The 15,015-nt window shown below is 35.8% G+C and overlaps 1 protein-coding gene across 1 annotated transcript in view; it reads left to right on the forward strand.

Annotated features, from left to right (window-relative positions):
• Positions 1–15,015, forward strand: part of LOC145672637 (sucrase-isomaltase, intestinal-like) — a 127,937-nt gene that overhangs the window by 39,310 nt on the left and 73,612 nt on the right. The window contains exons 7-9 of the mRNA XM_081741798.1: positions 7,658–7,774; positions 11,228–11,327; positions 12,754–12,892. Of these exons, the coding sequence (XP_081597924.1) occupies positions 7,658–7,774; positions 11,228–11,327; positions 12,754–12,892 (356 nt within the window). The remainder of the gene's footprint in view (positions 1–7,657; positions 7,775–11,227; positions 11,328–12,753; positions 12,893–15,015) is intronic.

Raw genomic sequence — 15,015 nt, forward strand, 5'->3', positions numbered from 1 at the left:
TTGTATAAACATATAAACGAACAACACGCTAAATATATAAAACTATATTGAAATAATGATAAACATATACAAAGTTATTATAAAGTCAGTATAAATTTCGGGAATAAACAGATTTTATTGCATAATAGGCAAGGAGGCAGTAGGTATTGGTTTCAGCAGGCGAAATTCCAATCCAATTCAAAGTGATGACCTACTATGTGTATGCACAATCTGCAGCCTCTGCTGCACATCGTAAACTGTTCTGTAGCATAAGCGGTGTAATCACAATAACCGCGAGTGTAATCCATTGTGTTTGGTACTGAATGCTCTGGATCTTTGCCTTGTACACTTTTGACTTGATAAATTCATGCATAAAGTATAAGGGTGTAAGGTCTCGAGAACAGGGAGCTCACATCCTGAGTAAGCCACGTTTAATTTATCTCCCAGGGAAAGTTTGATTCAGGTAGTCTCGCATTACGGGTGATCCGAATAATAAGTATATTAAATTAACGCTAAACTGCAAAATTGTGATGCTCTAAAGAATACTGCATTTTTAGTAGCATGAGTTGAAAATCAATCAGTGAAACTGGAATTTTAACTTACTTTTGTATTTTTGATACCTATTTAGTGGTACCTCCCGATACGCATCACCTTTACGAAGATACTCATGTCTCGGGTGGGAACAGTTGCGTGCTACAGTGAAATTTTGAGCTGTGTCGGCGGTAGTTTACTACGCTAGGGAATATGTATACCGAATTGCTCTAAGTGAAGTAGACAGACGAAGAGTGTTCTGGAAGAATATAGGATTCTCCAGTAGACAAGCTGGCGGAAAGATAAATTTTCTCAGTCTGCTTGGGTGTAATTGTTTGCTGAGGGGTGTTTGGATGTTGATGCATGGATAATAACATATTGTTAACGAAATTATATATGTGAGCCGTATAACGTGGGTTCCTGTCATCACGGCATGGCGAGTCCTCAGGTTGCGGATCGAGGAGAAGGCCTCTAGATATAGAGGTTAGCTGCGAATATACTGAATAAGCAGTCGCGGACAGCCGACTAGGAGTGGTCCTCCAGTTTGGGGGTTTCGGAAGGGCTAACAACCTCATCCTGTAAAAAAAAGAAAAGAAAAAGCACTTGTTCAGAAATATTCACAAAAGCCTCGAACAAGGACTGATAACTTGGCACGACCTCAGCAAAACAAAATGGACATGAGATTTGGAACATGGAATATTAGGAGTCTTTATAGGGCAGGCGCGTTAAAATCCGTAACGAGTGAGTTAGAGAAATACAGAATGGACCTAGCAGGAAGTTAGGTGGGAAGGAAATCGATCTGTGAATTCCGGAAGTTTGACGTTCTTTTACTGGGAAGGAAATAAAAATTACCAGTTAGGAACAAGGTTTTTCGTTCATAAACGTATATTACCAGCAACTAAACGGGTTGAATTTGTTACTGACAGACTTTCTTTTATTACTGTTAAGGGACGGTGGTGTGATATTATTGTTTTAAATGTACATGCCCCAACTGAAGATAAGGATGACGATATAAAAGACAGCTTTACGAAGAAGTGGAAAGGATATTTGACCAACTCCCGCGATACCATATGAAAATTCTATTAGGAGATTTCAATGCGAAGGTAGGACGAGAGGATATTTTCAAACCGATAATAGGGAACGAAAGTCTGCATAAGGAAAGTAATGACAACGGTGTTAAACTCGTGAACTTTGCAACATCCAAAAACCTAATCGTGAAGAGTACAAAATTTCCACATCGTGACGTTCATAAATACACCTGGACATCACCAGATCACGTTTTAGTAGATAGAAGAAGGCAATCTAGCATAATTGATGTCCAGTCGTTTAGAGAGGCTGATTGTGACACTGATCAGTACCTGGTAGCAGCGATAATACGAGAAAGGTTATCGTTGGATGAAGGTAATATTCATTGTCCGAAAACGGAGAGATTCAATTTAAAAAATTAGAAGAGATCCAGGTAAGAGAGAAATACCAGATTGAAGTTTCCAATAGATTCTCGGCTTTAGAAGATTCGGAGTGCACTAGTGTTGAGGATACCTAGGTTGAAATTAGAGATAGCATTAAAATCTCAGCAAAAGAAAAATTGGGACACGAGGAAATACGTAGGTACAAACCATGGTTCGACCAGGAATGCATTAAACTAGCAGAGAAGAGAAAACAGGCAAAATTACGCTGGCTACAAAACCCGAATAAAATAACTACACAAAATTTCGCAGATATCAGACGGGAAACTTCCAAACTTTTAGAACAAAGAGACGCGATTTTCCGAAAGGTAAAATTAAGGAACTTGAAGATAATACTAAAAATAAAAACATCCGGGACATGTATAAGGGAATCAACGAATTTAAGAAAGGCTATCAACCTCGTGCTTATATATTAAAGAAATCTGACGGTACAGTTCTCATTGATACGGATAGCATCTTAAATAGATGGAAAGATTTCTTTGACGATTGGCTTAACACGCAACCAAAAACTAGTGTGCGTGGAGAAAAGGAGATACACACCACAGAACCATATATTCCAGAACCCAGCTGAATAGAAGTAGAAACCGCTATAAAGAAATTAAAGAAACGCAAATCTTCGGGTGTAGATGAAATTCCGGCTGAGTTAATTTTAGCTGGAGGCGAAAAGTTGTGGAACAAGATACACAAACTCATCCTCCTTATCTGGAACAAGGAAGAATTGCCACAAGAGTGGAAAGAATCAATCATTGTTCCAATTCACAAAAAAGGCGAGAAAACTGACTGTAATAATTATCGAGGCATTTCTCTTCTGTCAACATCCAATAAAATCCTTTCAAATATTCTATTAGCAAGACTTACCCCATACGCACATGAAATTATTGGAGATATTAGACGAAATCGATTTCGACGATTTAGACGAAACCGATCAACTATCAACCAAATATTTACCATTCGCCAAATACTCGAAAAAAAAGTGGGAATACAATACCCCGATACATCAACTATTTATTGATTTTAGAAAGGCGTACGACTCGATTAGGAGAGAGACATTATACAACGTTCTTACAGAACTTGGAATACCGAGAAAGCTAATTAGATTAATTAAGATATGTTTAAATGAATCCTATAGTAAAGTCCGGGTAGGAAAATTTTTGTCCACGAGCTTTCACGTCGAAAATGGCCTGAAACAAGAAGATACGTTGTTGCCATTATTATTTAACTTCGTTCTGGAATACGCTATAAGGAAAATCAAAGATAGCAACCAGGGGCTAGAGTTGAACGGTATTCATCATTACCAAGCATATATTATGGCATATGCTGATGATGTAAACTTAATAGGGGATGATAGTAGAACAATAGGAAGAAATGCAGAGATCTTATTAAACGCTTGCAGGGACATGGGGTTAGAAGTAAATGCAGAGAAAACTAAATACATGGAAGTGCGTCAGGACTGGAATACAGCAACTTGTGGATGTGTTAAAATATTAAATAATACTTTTGATAAAGTGGATAGTTTCAAATATCTAGGATCAATATTAACGGAGAATCATATTCACGGAGAAATTAAATGTCGACTAAAAGCAGGGAATTCGTGTTACTATTCGGTTTAAAATCTATTGTCGTCGCGAATTCTGACGAGGAATTTGAAGCTTAAAATATACAAAACAATAATCACGCCCTTTGTTCTGTATGGTTGCGAAACATGGTCCCTTACTCTCAGGGAAGAACATAGACTGAAAGTATTTCAGAAGAAGATCCTGAGACGAATATTCGGACCCAAGAGGAACGGGAATGGGGAATGGCGGAAACTTCATAACGAGGAACTATATAATTTATATGGTTTACCCAACATTGTTAGGGTAGTCAAGTCTAGGAGGCTTAGGTGGGCGGGTCATGTAACTAGAATGGAAGAAAGTAGAAACGCTTTTAAAGTCTTGACTGGAAGACCATTCGGAAAATGACCATTAGGAAGACCTAGGCGCTGATGGGAGGACAATATTAGGATGGATCTGGCAGAGATTGGAATACCAAGTAGAAACTGGATGCAGTTAGCTAAGGATAGAAGTCAGTGGAGAGCTTTTGTGAACGCGGTTCCGAAGGCCATAGAGTTAGTTACTTAGTTAGTTAGTTATATATGTGATAAAATAATATAGAAAAAATACCCATAACAATCAGTTTAGAGGATACACAAACTTCAGAAGTAAGAAAAAAAGACGTGATAAGTTTTCCCGGTAAGATATGGACAAACAAAGGTTGTAAAATAGATAAATTAAATAGGGAACAGAAAAGGCCAAGCCCACAGACTCTGTGTATGTATGTATATATGCATGTATGGATGGGATAATAACGGCCTCTTCCGCAATTGAAACATCAAGAACCAGCCCTAGTACCATGTAACGAGCTTACGTCATGAATTCATGACTATCAAATGTTTCTTCTTGGTTTCTTCAACCACTCTTTATATGACTTTGATAAGAAATTGTTGAATTGAGGAACATCCTCATTATCCTGTTCCCTTACGTCGGGTATCTTCGAGCCCTCGATCGAGACTTTCATCAGTGCGTTCACTTGACCAGAGTAAATCGAGCCCGCTCAAAACACAAAATTCGTTTAAACTTGGAAAATTATTTCTCCACGGAAGGTGTGCCAACTCGTAAGCGTAGGATCAATTTCACAGCGAAGGACAACAAGGAAACATTGCTTTCTTCTGATCATCAGAGACGAATTTGCACAGAAATTGTATACATGAAAGATTTCGTGGCAATCGTCGTAGAATCGCGTATTCAAAGAAATGTCTTCCCGAGATATATCCAATACTGGGGAAAGGTTGCTAAAAGTTTGAATTTTCCTCTTTCTCTTTAAGGGTCTTCTGAAATGATGCCGAAGACTGAAAGTCGTTATTAAACCTGTCTCTAATGTTTTGCTCCATTGACTTTCTGTAACATTTCCCAACCTTCGTCATCTTTTGTTTGGAGATATCATAAAAAGTAACATCTGCCTGTCTTACAGAGGCCATCGTTGCTTTTCACGCATCAAAAATTCCTTCCATATTGTAGGAACAAACTTCCAATACAATTGCATTTACGAGCGACATAGCTTCAGAAATGTTATTTGAGATGCTTTGAAGAGCCCTTCTCAGTTTTGCTAGTGGTTTCAATAACTTTCACAGCAGAGTCAAAACAAACACTGTAGAAGGCAAGGCTTCTTAAACACTTGGTTCAATCAGCATAAGAGAAGAAGATATACATAGAAATCCTAAATAGACGGTCGAAGATATTAAATAGATTACGTTATGATTCAGCATAAGTACCGGAATAGTTTGAAAAACGCAAAGGCTCTTCTGGGATCCGACATTTTCTCTGATGATAATCTTGTGGTGGCCGAAGTGAATATGCAACTGAAAAATGTAGGCAGAAGAAAAGTAGGCAACAAGATGTTAAATACTGGAAAGTTAAAAAACGAGGAAGTAAGAAATCTTTTACATATCTTATGAAGCGAATAGAGCTAATCAACGACTCAAAAAGTTTTCACAAAATCTGAAAGCGTGTTTATTCTAAAGAAAAATATTGATCAAAATTAACATGTATTTATATCAATTAGAGACAACTATTCATGTTCAATTGTGAAGTTGTCAGCATATTCAGTGAGTGAAACTTGTTCTCTTGACTTCCATTTAAAATACTCACTGGGCTAAACATTATTTTTGAATTTATAATAACGTTTAACAGTTACTGTAATTATCTCCTTTGGCTTCATCAAACACACAAGATAGTGTGGCAAAAGTATAATAATTAAAATTTTGCTGTGTTCAGTTAGTTGTATAAATGAAATTTAAATCGATAAGAAACAAAGCTGGTAGATATGGATAATATATTATTACTATTACCTTGTATATTGACATAATGAGGAAAACTGACGAAGTAGGGGAATGGAATAAAATAAGTGTTGCTATGTACGAACAGTCATGGTTACACGAATAGAATATCTGCAAAACCTTCGACTTGCCCATCAATATGTTTGTTTGCCTGTTACACTGTCTTCTGTCAATGGTAGGTTTTCCGTCTATTTCTTGTTCTTTCTGTATGGGCTATGAAGAATAGGAGCAGGAAACACTGACATCACAGATCGCACATTTGTATAGGCGATTAACAAAGTAACAAAATAAGTCATGTCTAATCAACTTTGAGATTGTTGAAGTGTTCTTAAGGACTGTTGTTGACTCTAGAAAATTAGAATGAAGTACATCAAAGGAATATTGCCAATGGTATTTGAACTTAAATTACACACATTTAGATCTTGTGTATGCGTCAACAAAGTGGATATTTTCCTGCACAATTTTGTTTAGTAATAACTCCAAGTGAAGACACTTTTCAAGATATACTTCTCTCAATTCAAGAGAATTTGATTTTATTTACGTCAGGCGAAAGGCTACCAAATCATTTTTCACACTCCGATGCTTTTGAGGAAAGAAATAGTGGTATTCTTACTCCTGATTCCAATTTACCTCTTTACAAGAACACTCCTTAATTATGGGTTTTTCAAATCCTTCAGCGAGAAAGAAACTGTTTATCATATCCCTGTTCTATTAGGTTGAAGACCCTACGTTAAACATTGATAACATATAACCTTGATTTAGAGAAGGAGGAACTAATTGGTCTCTTATGTGGCTTTATCACTAACCTCATTCATGTGATGTTTCCGACAATACTATTCGAAATCTCCCTCGTTTGTTCAGGATTATTGTTCAAAATGAGAATCCCGCCTCATTTTAATTGCCCCATGCAATTGGCTCAATAGGTTATTATAATACTCGCCGGTAATACTAAAGTTTCGAGATAGATAGTTTACCAACAGAGTACCATCTTTGCCTTACAAAATTGAAGAAATGATCTTTATAGCTGATGTCTGACAATGAGTGTGGAGCCTGGAGTGACGCCAATTCGTTGAGTGAACCTTGGTGGTAGGATCATAGATATGGAGTCAGGTTCACCATCGGTGATTAATTAGGTCAAAATATTTGAAGCACTAGCCTTAAAACGAGCCAAAACTACTCTGAACACATTCTTCTTTTATCACTACTCAGTCATTCTGGCATCTATTTATCTGAGACGTTGGGGTATGGAGCAAACTGCTAAAAATGAACCCAACACACTACCATGGGATGTGCATTATCTGGGCTATTTTTCGTCTGATATTCGCCTGTTTTCAAGGATCAGTTCTCCTTGATCAAGGATACTGCTCTCCAAGTATTTGCGACATCTAAATGTTAATGTCCTTGCAGATTTTCCTTGCAGAAAAAAAAACTTCATGATGATTCGACACTTTAAAGCTGTGAAACTTGTTTGAGCTTCTATTATCACTGTTTCATCCTGAAAAGAAAATAATCACATTAATCACAAGCAACTCATAGTTTCAGCATTACATACTATGATAACCTTTCACTGAACCTATATTCAGTGTTTTATGTGGATGGAAGACGACCAAAGTTAGTAATGTTTTAGAACCGCATTGGAATTTTTAAAAAAATGTAATAATAATTGAATACATCTTTATTGGAATTTATCAATCAGAATAACTGGCACTATCACTTACCAAATTTTTTCTTAATTTTTAAAAAAATCAAATTATTTCCTTTCATTTCTTTGTTCTTCATATACGTCTTTTATTCTAATTTGTAATAGGTATGGCCTTCTGAAGATAGTGGATTCCCAGATTTCTTTAGGAATTCAACGATTGACTGGTGGGTTAGCGAGTTACAACTGCTACACGATAAATTGCCGTACTCAGGATTATGGATCGTAAGTAGCGTGTGTTAAATATTTTTCAAACTGTAAATTTGAATTGTTGATACCTGTTATTGTAGCAACTGTTTAAGATAGACACAGAATCCATCTTACATTAGGAACGCCAAGTTGCGTTCTTAAACGTCTCTGGATGAGTTAAATAATCTCTTCACTTCCAGTGACTACTAAACTATCTTTATAAGATTCCAAGAGTTGGATATTCGAATCAACACATTATGTCTGCTAGATACAGAAAGAATCGGTCTATATTGATTCACATTTATTTGCATGTAATACATGTCCTACCTTCTTTAATATCCTAAGCTCCAAATCCCAAAACCGTGTTTTATTCTGGGGTCAGTAGCGTGCATTGACCTCCTAAACAATACTAATGTGTGCATAACATATGAATCGGTGAGTAGAAAAAGAAGAACATTCCGAAAATAAAGGATAACATTCCACGATAAAAATTTCTCCATAACTAAAAATCCAATCCCATTACGTTTTTGCAATTTTGGGAAATGAAAGGTCTTAACATACACTACAAATCTCCCATACAGATATTTTTACGTAAGCAATGGTATTTCCGATAAGCAGTTTTACTTTTCGTTTTTCAAAGTAACATGTTGGGGAATGTTCTTTTTCTACTCACTGATTCATATATGCAAAAGTCTTCCAGTTTTAAACCAAGTGTGCATAAAATAAGGAAAAGAATGCATTTTTCCTGGAGAAAAAACTTTACGATGGTACGACACTCCAATGCTGTGAAATATACTTGAATCTATACCATTACTGCTTCATACTCGGAAAGGTAATAGTCACATTATTCATTAGCAACGTATAACTTTTACAATACATACTAAGATAGTAAGCTTTCATATGAAACAATATTGAATGTCTTACGTGGACTGGAGGAGACTAAATCTAGGATACTTTACGCCAGACCTAAATCTTCAAACGCCATTTATCCTATATTCACTTGGTACTTAAAGTGTTTAATTTAATCTATTTATTCTTTAAATGTTATTATTTTGATAAGTTAGTGAGAACTTATAGGTATCTCTTTTATATTTACACTAGGACTATTTTTTCTAACTTTCGGTAACCACCAGAGGGGAATCACATGTGATGACAAACCAGACGTAACGTAAAAATGTTCAGTAGGCGTCGCCAAGCCCGATCATCGTTAGACAAACTACGATATAAACAAGCGGTTGAGGAAATATGTCAAGTCTAATCGAAGTGCCCCATAGAGTGAACTCTGTATTATAATTCACTTTCTCCAGGCGGGGCGTAATAGAACCATAGTTCGTCTCGAATGGAAGATTCACGCAAGTGCTTCAGAAAGTTACAGCTTCCAGAAAGTTTTAAGAAAGAACACGCGAACGTACAAGAACGGAAGTCTGTGGCGACAGACGATCTTGTTGAACGCGTGAATCATACAGTTCGTGAACCGTGGATTTCAAGATCAGCTAGCTCGCTATGCCACTATGGGGAATGGCTACAAGAAATAGTGCACACTAGGTCGAAAAGGTGTAACAGCTTCTTAAGGCTAGCCATCCTGAGTGAGGTTTTTCCTGGGTCTTCCTGGGTTATTCATACTAGGTAAATGCCGGAGTGTGATCACCGACGGACGTCATCCCTCATATATGTGACAGGCTAATATGGCCACAGATGCAGAAAGCCTAGACATTTAATTCCTAATCCTGATCCTAAGAAATTATAATTTCCAAATGTGCAAACCTGTAGGTACAAGTCAGGTTCAGTGATCTTTATGAAGGATATACGGAAGTTTGTGTTAGGGTATGATAAATGTCTTTATCGCAATCGCAATGGTAGGGGTGTACCTAAGATTTGTATACAATAAAGTGTCTATATTTATATTTTGTTCTTCTTTATGTTTTACCGGAGGCAGTAAAAGCATAGTCATTGTAAATTCCATATGCGACATATTTCTTTGGAATCCATAGGAAACAAATTACACCGGAAGTACTGATGGAATTTGAGTTGAGTTGATTTTTAGTTTAACGTCCCTTCAGCAGCGAGGCTATATGAGACCCAATCTACCGATTAACGTGGAATACAAACCACATGAGCTCCCGCAAGGAATAGAACCTGAGTCTTCCACGTACTCTAACCACCAAGCCACGGATGAGCTCAATACTGATGGAAGTACGTCAAACTTGCTTCATCGATTCCGACTGCAAATGACAATTCTTTTGTATTCGTAACATATCAATCTAATATCAATAAAATTTAAGCCAATATGTCTGAAACAAAGAAACAAATGTCCGTATTAATATAGCTCATAAGTCAATTCTAGAAATTTAAAAAAAAACAACATACATACGCAAAAAAAAAACTGCAGTCATTATCTGCACAAATTAGAGACATACATTTAATTAATTTTATTCACACAATAAAAAGAAAGTTCTAAACCCATAGTACTTGCATAATATGAGGATACATTATTGCGACTGAAATTGAAAGTTCAGAATCTAATAATAAAATTTAACACGAGATTTCCTAACAATCTTGAAATAATTGTACTTTTGAGGAATATTTATTTAACGGTAGTGTCTAGGACAGGACGCAAAATTTCTGGTCGCGAGGTTGCCATTCGCACGAAAATCATTGTGACTGCGTGTGGATATAATTGTCACTGATATGAATTGTCCAATTCAAAATTGATTATCCTGAATCTACTTGTCTGGTTTTGAAATTTTATGTCCTGATATTATCTCTTACTTTATTAAACCAAAAGCCTGGGGGGGGGATTTCTCCTGACGACCGTCAGTTTTGGATTGGCGAGTGCGTCTGACTTTGAAATTTTGCGCCCTGGTCTAGGATACTTTAGCGAAAAATAATAAAAAATACTTCTTTTATTTTACTCTTTTTGAAATTATATATATTATATATTGAAAAAATGTTAGCATATCATAATTGTATGCGTTGTATTCGTTAAGCTACTGCACTTGTCAATTGTTAGAGCTTGTAATAAATATAAGAGAGTTATGAGACAAACATTGAACATAATATAAACTCTGACACTTATTTCTTATAGTGCATATGGCTCCACTGGGGCAGAAAGTGAAGCCATGATACATTCAAGAAATCAAAAAATGCTTCTAAAGATTGACTGTTGTGACATAGCAGTTGAACATAGACTATTACATATATATACGTAGCCTGATACCGAGCGTAATGTTGGTATATTAGCCCGGCTATACTTAAAATCATTATTTCACCTGATATATCTATCCTGACAATATTAGAATATCATGTATTTGACCTTGCATATCGCCCTCGTTATGGAAGAAGTGACTGGCTAGATGGGTTTCGTTTTTGTTACACATTACCTTCATCCTCTAACCACTATAAATGTGTATTTAGAGGTTTAACTACTATTATTAGTTTACAACTTTGGAGATAATTAATATCATAAATTTATTTTTATAATCATTTTAGGACATGAACGAACCTTCTAACTTTAATACAGATCAAACGAAATCGACAAGGAATTTGGTTTGTCCTGAAAATATATATGATAACCCACCATACTCACCACGTAAGTAGCAGCTAGTCGTTCATCCTTAGCGTTGTTAAGTGTTTAAGAATTACTGAGGGCTGAATCATCATCACTTTTTTAAAATATGCATTCATTTTTCCTGTGAAGTATGCGCTGAATCTAAAATATCGTCTATTCTTGTTGATGAGCATACTATTCTGAATAACGGGTAGTGAACTGAATTCAGTTAAATCTCAGGCGTCATTAGTGCTTGACTCTTTCAAACTGGGGAAAGGGCTCCCTATACATAAGATAGACTTCAATTTTCTTTAACTAATATTCAGCAACAGTTTGCTATCTGCACAAAGAAGAAACTTCCTGTGGTAATTGTTTTATATTGTGATACTGATGTGCTTGTAACATTTAGTATCCAATAGGGTAACTGTTAGGTGCTAGGGAAATGTATTTGACACTACGATAACCAGAAATGGATGATTAGCAGAAATAAGCATGGCAGATATAGAGCCAATGTGCTTGAAAGAACTGAGAAAAAAAAAAAAGATATTTGCTTTCGAACAAGTACTTCAAGTAAGCATACGTTCTTGTTTTACGAGGCCATTTGAGTTATGCAGCGTCCGCAATAGCCACTGCTCCAATCGAACACATTAAAAGTAATAAACGTTGATTATAGATAAAGTTTTGTTTCCGAAAACCTCTTGATTTACTTTAATTTTAGAAAAGAAGTTGATATCACTATGCTGAGCCTATTCGCTTCACGTATATTTCTATAGTTATGTATACATAGGTACTGACGAGTCAAACGATTGAACTTAACATAAAAAAATAATATATTGCAAATATATCCTGCTAGGGCAGTACCTTGAGCAATTAGTACAGGAGATTTTTTATTTTTCTTCCACAAGCTTCTATTACAAAACTCTGTTATACATGAATTATATCATACGTAGTTATATCTGTTATACCATACAAATCACTATAATTGAGGTCCGAGGACGAATACAAAGTTCTCTTTGTAGATTTCTTTTTTGGTAAATTAGTGGTACCTAGGCCTAGGAAGCACAGGGTAGGATACTCCAGTGCTCCAGGCAAGCTAAGGTTTTCGGTTAGGAAACCACAGGGCTGTAGACAAGCGAAGTGGGTGCGGTGGGATCTCACAATGCTCCAGGCAAGCAAAAAGAGGGGAGTTGACCAGTCGAAACTGATGCCATTGAAGATCCTGCAGCATGCTTTATACCCCCTTCATAGACAGCAGGGACGCTGTTATTCCTCTTCAGTCACGTGTCCTGTTGGTAATTATGATGCCTGTCGTCTGTTTGCTCGTAGTAGTAGTTGTTGTAACAAAACTTCTCTTATAGAACTTCTTATGCGAATATAATAAATAAGATTTCATTTATTTAACAAAATTTTCAGATGCAGCGTGCGGGATGAAAATACAGAATATTTTAAGTTAATAGTATTTTTTTAGGTGCTGCCAACAAAGGCCCCACAAATAACTTGGCAGATAAAACCATTTGTATGGCAGCTGTGCAAGGAAATGAGGGACAATACAGACATTACGATGTACACAACTTATATGGATTTAGTGAATCCATAGCTACAAGACGGTAAGATCTTTTATGCTACTTCTACTACTACTATTACTATTACTACTACTACTACTACTACTACTACTACTACTACTACTACTACTACTACTACTACTACTAATGATAATAATAATAATAATATTTTTTAAATATCTAAATGTAATTTGATTTCTACAATGAATTATTATTTTCATCATATAAGAAATATCACAAACATTTACTAGGATGTTTAAAGTTGAGTTGAGAGTTGATTTTTAGTTTAACGTCCTGTTCTACAGAGAGGCTATATGAGACATGGACCTACGGATTAACGTGGAATCCGAATCACATGGAATCGAACCCTTCGGCTAGGATACTTTGTCCTATGCTATTTGTATAGGATATTTTGTTAGGGACGTAACAATGATTCAATGTTATTAATCAGTAGATGTAATTAAAATTCTGCTAACATCTTTATAATACGACTTCATGTCTCTAGACCACATTATTTTCCGTAATTCCAAAGTATTCATATAATTTTATTTTCGAAATTTTGGTCATTCTCGTGTATATAAAGCACATTTAAAAAGTTGTGAGAACTTCATTGTTCCCCTCGTTTGTTCCTGTCCGTGTTCTAGGCTTTGTACCAATGATAGCTGTGATTAGTTTTGCACATCAGCCGTCCATCGGATTGATGAACTTCGTATTTACTCGTTATTGCCCTTTGTCCTCGGGAACTTTCGCGTTGTTAATCAGCTGCCATGTGTTCTTTCGTATATTGGTAGCCATGTTTTCGATTCTTCAGTTGTCGAATTGCGTTAACATAACATAGTATGTCTATTTTTCCTCTAATCCGAGAAAAAGACATCTATCTGTACTGGGGTACTTTGTTCAGTGTGCTTAGAATATTTTAGGTTGGGACCAAATGAAAAAGATAACTCAAACAGCAATAGAATATGGTTATTGCACAAAGTGTGAGAAATAAAGTTAGGTTAAAAGAGGCTCGTAAACACTAAATATTAATTCTACATGATGACTTCAATCTTCTGTGTGCTGGTAGCTGTCACCTACTCCTGAAGAATATACCGATTGCAAGTCTAAGCATTTACTTTCAAAAATACACGTACATGATTTAATATTTTTATAATGTTTGATAATTAACAAGAAAAATATACCTTCAAATGATATTATACACCTTATTACTGAACTTCTCAGTAATAAACAACTCGAAAATTAACTATTTTATATAAGTATTAGAAAATGACGCAAGTTGTAAATTTACTTTTTAAAATTTGGAAGATCACAGAAAAAGGTTTAAGGCTATTGAATGCTGTTGAGAGCTAATATATTGTATTTTATAAGAAATTTTGATTTCAGAATTCACACTTTGGAAAGTCTCTGTCGAGTATTATCGACCATATAGAACCCATATTATCTCAATGATAGAACCTTATTTGCTGTTAAACCCACAGATCACATAGCCTAACGGCAAGATTGGTAACTACGTGGAAAAACAAGCATATCAAGTTTGTCGCGCTTGCAGTGACATCTAACTCTCGCTGGCAGTATAATGTAACTACTCACCAGCAGTGTAACTATCCATCTAAAGAATTCACCAATATAAGCAGTAGATCCATAGGCATAGACTAGTTACCAACATTAACAGTGTATCCATACAGCACCTTGACGTAGTTTATAAATAATATTTGCCATTAAATTCAAAATGCAAATATGATGTCCTTCTAGTAGTCCTAATGTCCTATCTTTATTCATCCGACTATTTTAATCGAAGGTCATATTAATAAGAGTTGAAATGTGGTTATTGTGTACCATATTCGTATAATTTAGAAATTGAAGACACTCTTTTTTCACTCTATGCTTTAAGTACGAATTCAATAAAATTCAAAGAGAAAAAAGTGCTAGACTTGTCTGGCAATCGAATCTTTCCTCTACTCTTATAATGCCGGTGAGCTATCATACAATTCCAGTTCCTCCCCCATTGGCTCTTCGCTGTCCTGAACATTGAATTAGGGTTAGTCTGGACAGTATACCGATACAGTAAGCTATAGACCGGAATACGACCTCTTGTACTCTCACATTTTCATTGTTCTAAATTCATTGATTTCGTACCTACAAGAGATACAGTGAAAGAAAAATCAAAC

Source organism: Thermobia domestica, chromosome 16, assembly GCF_964235325.1.
Source record: "Thermobia domestica chromosome 16, izTheDome1.hap1.1, whole genome shotgun sequence".
Lineage (NCBI taxonomy): Eukaryota > Metazoa > Arthropoda > Insecta > Zygentoma > Lepismatidae > Thermobia > Thermobia domestica.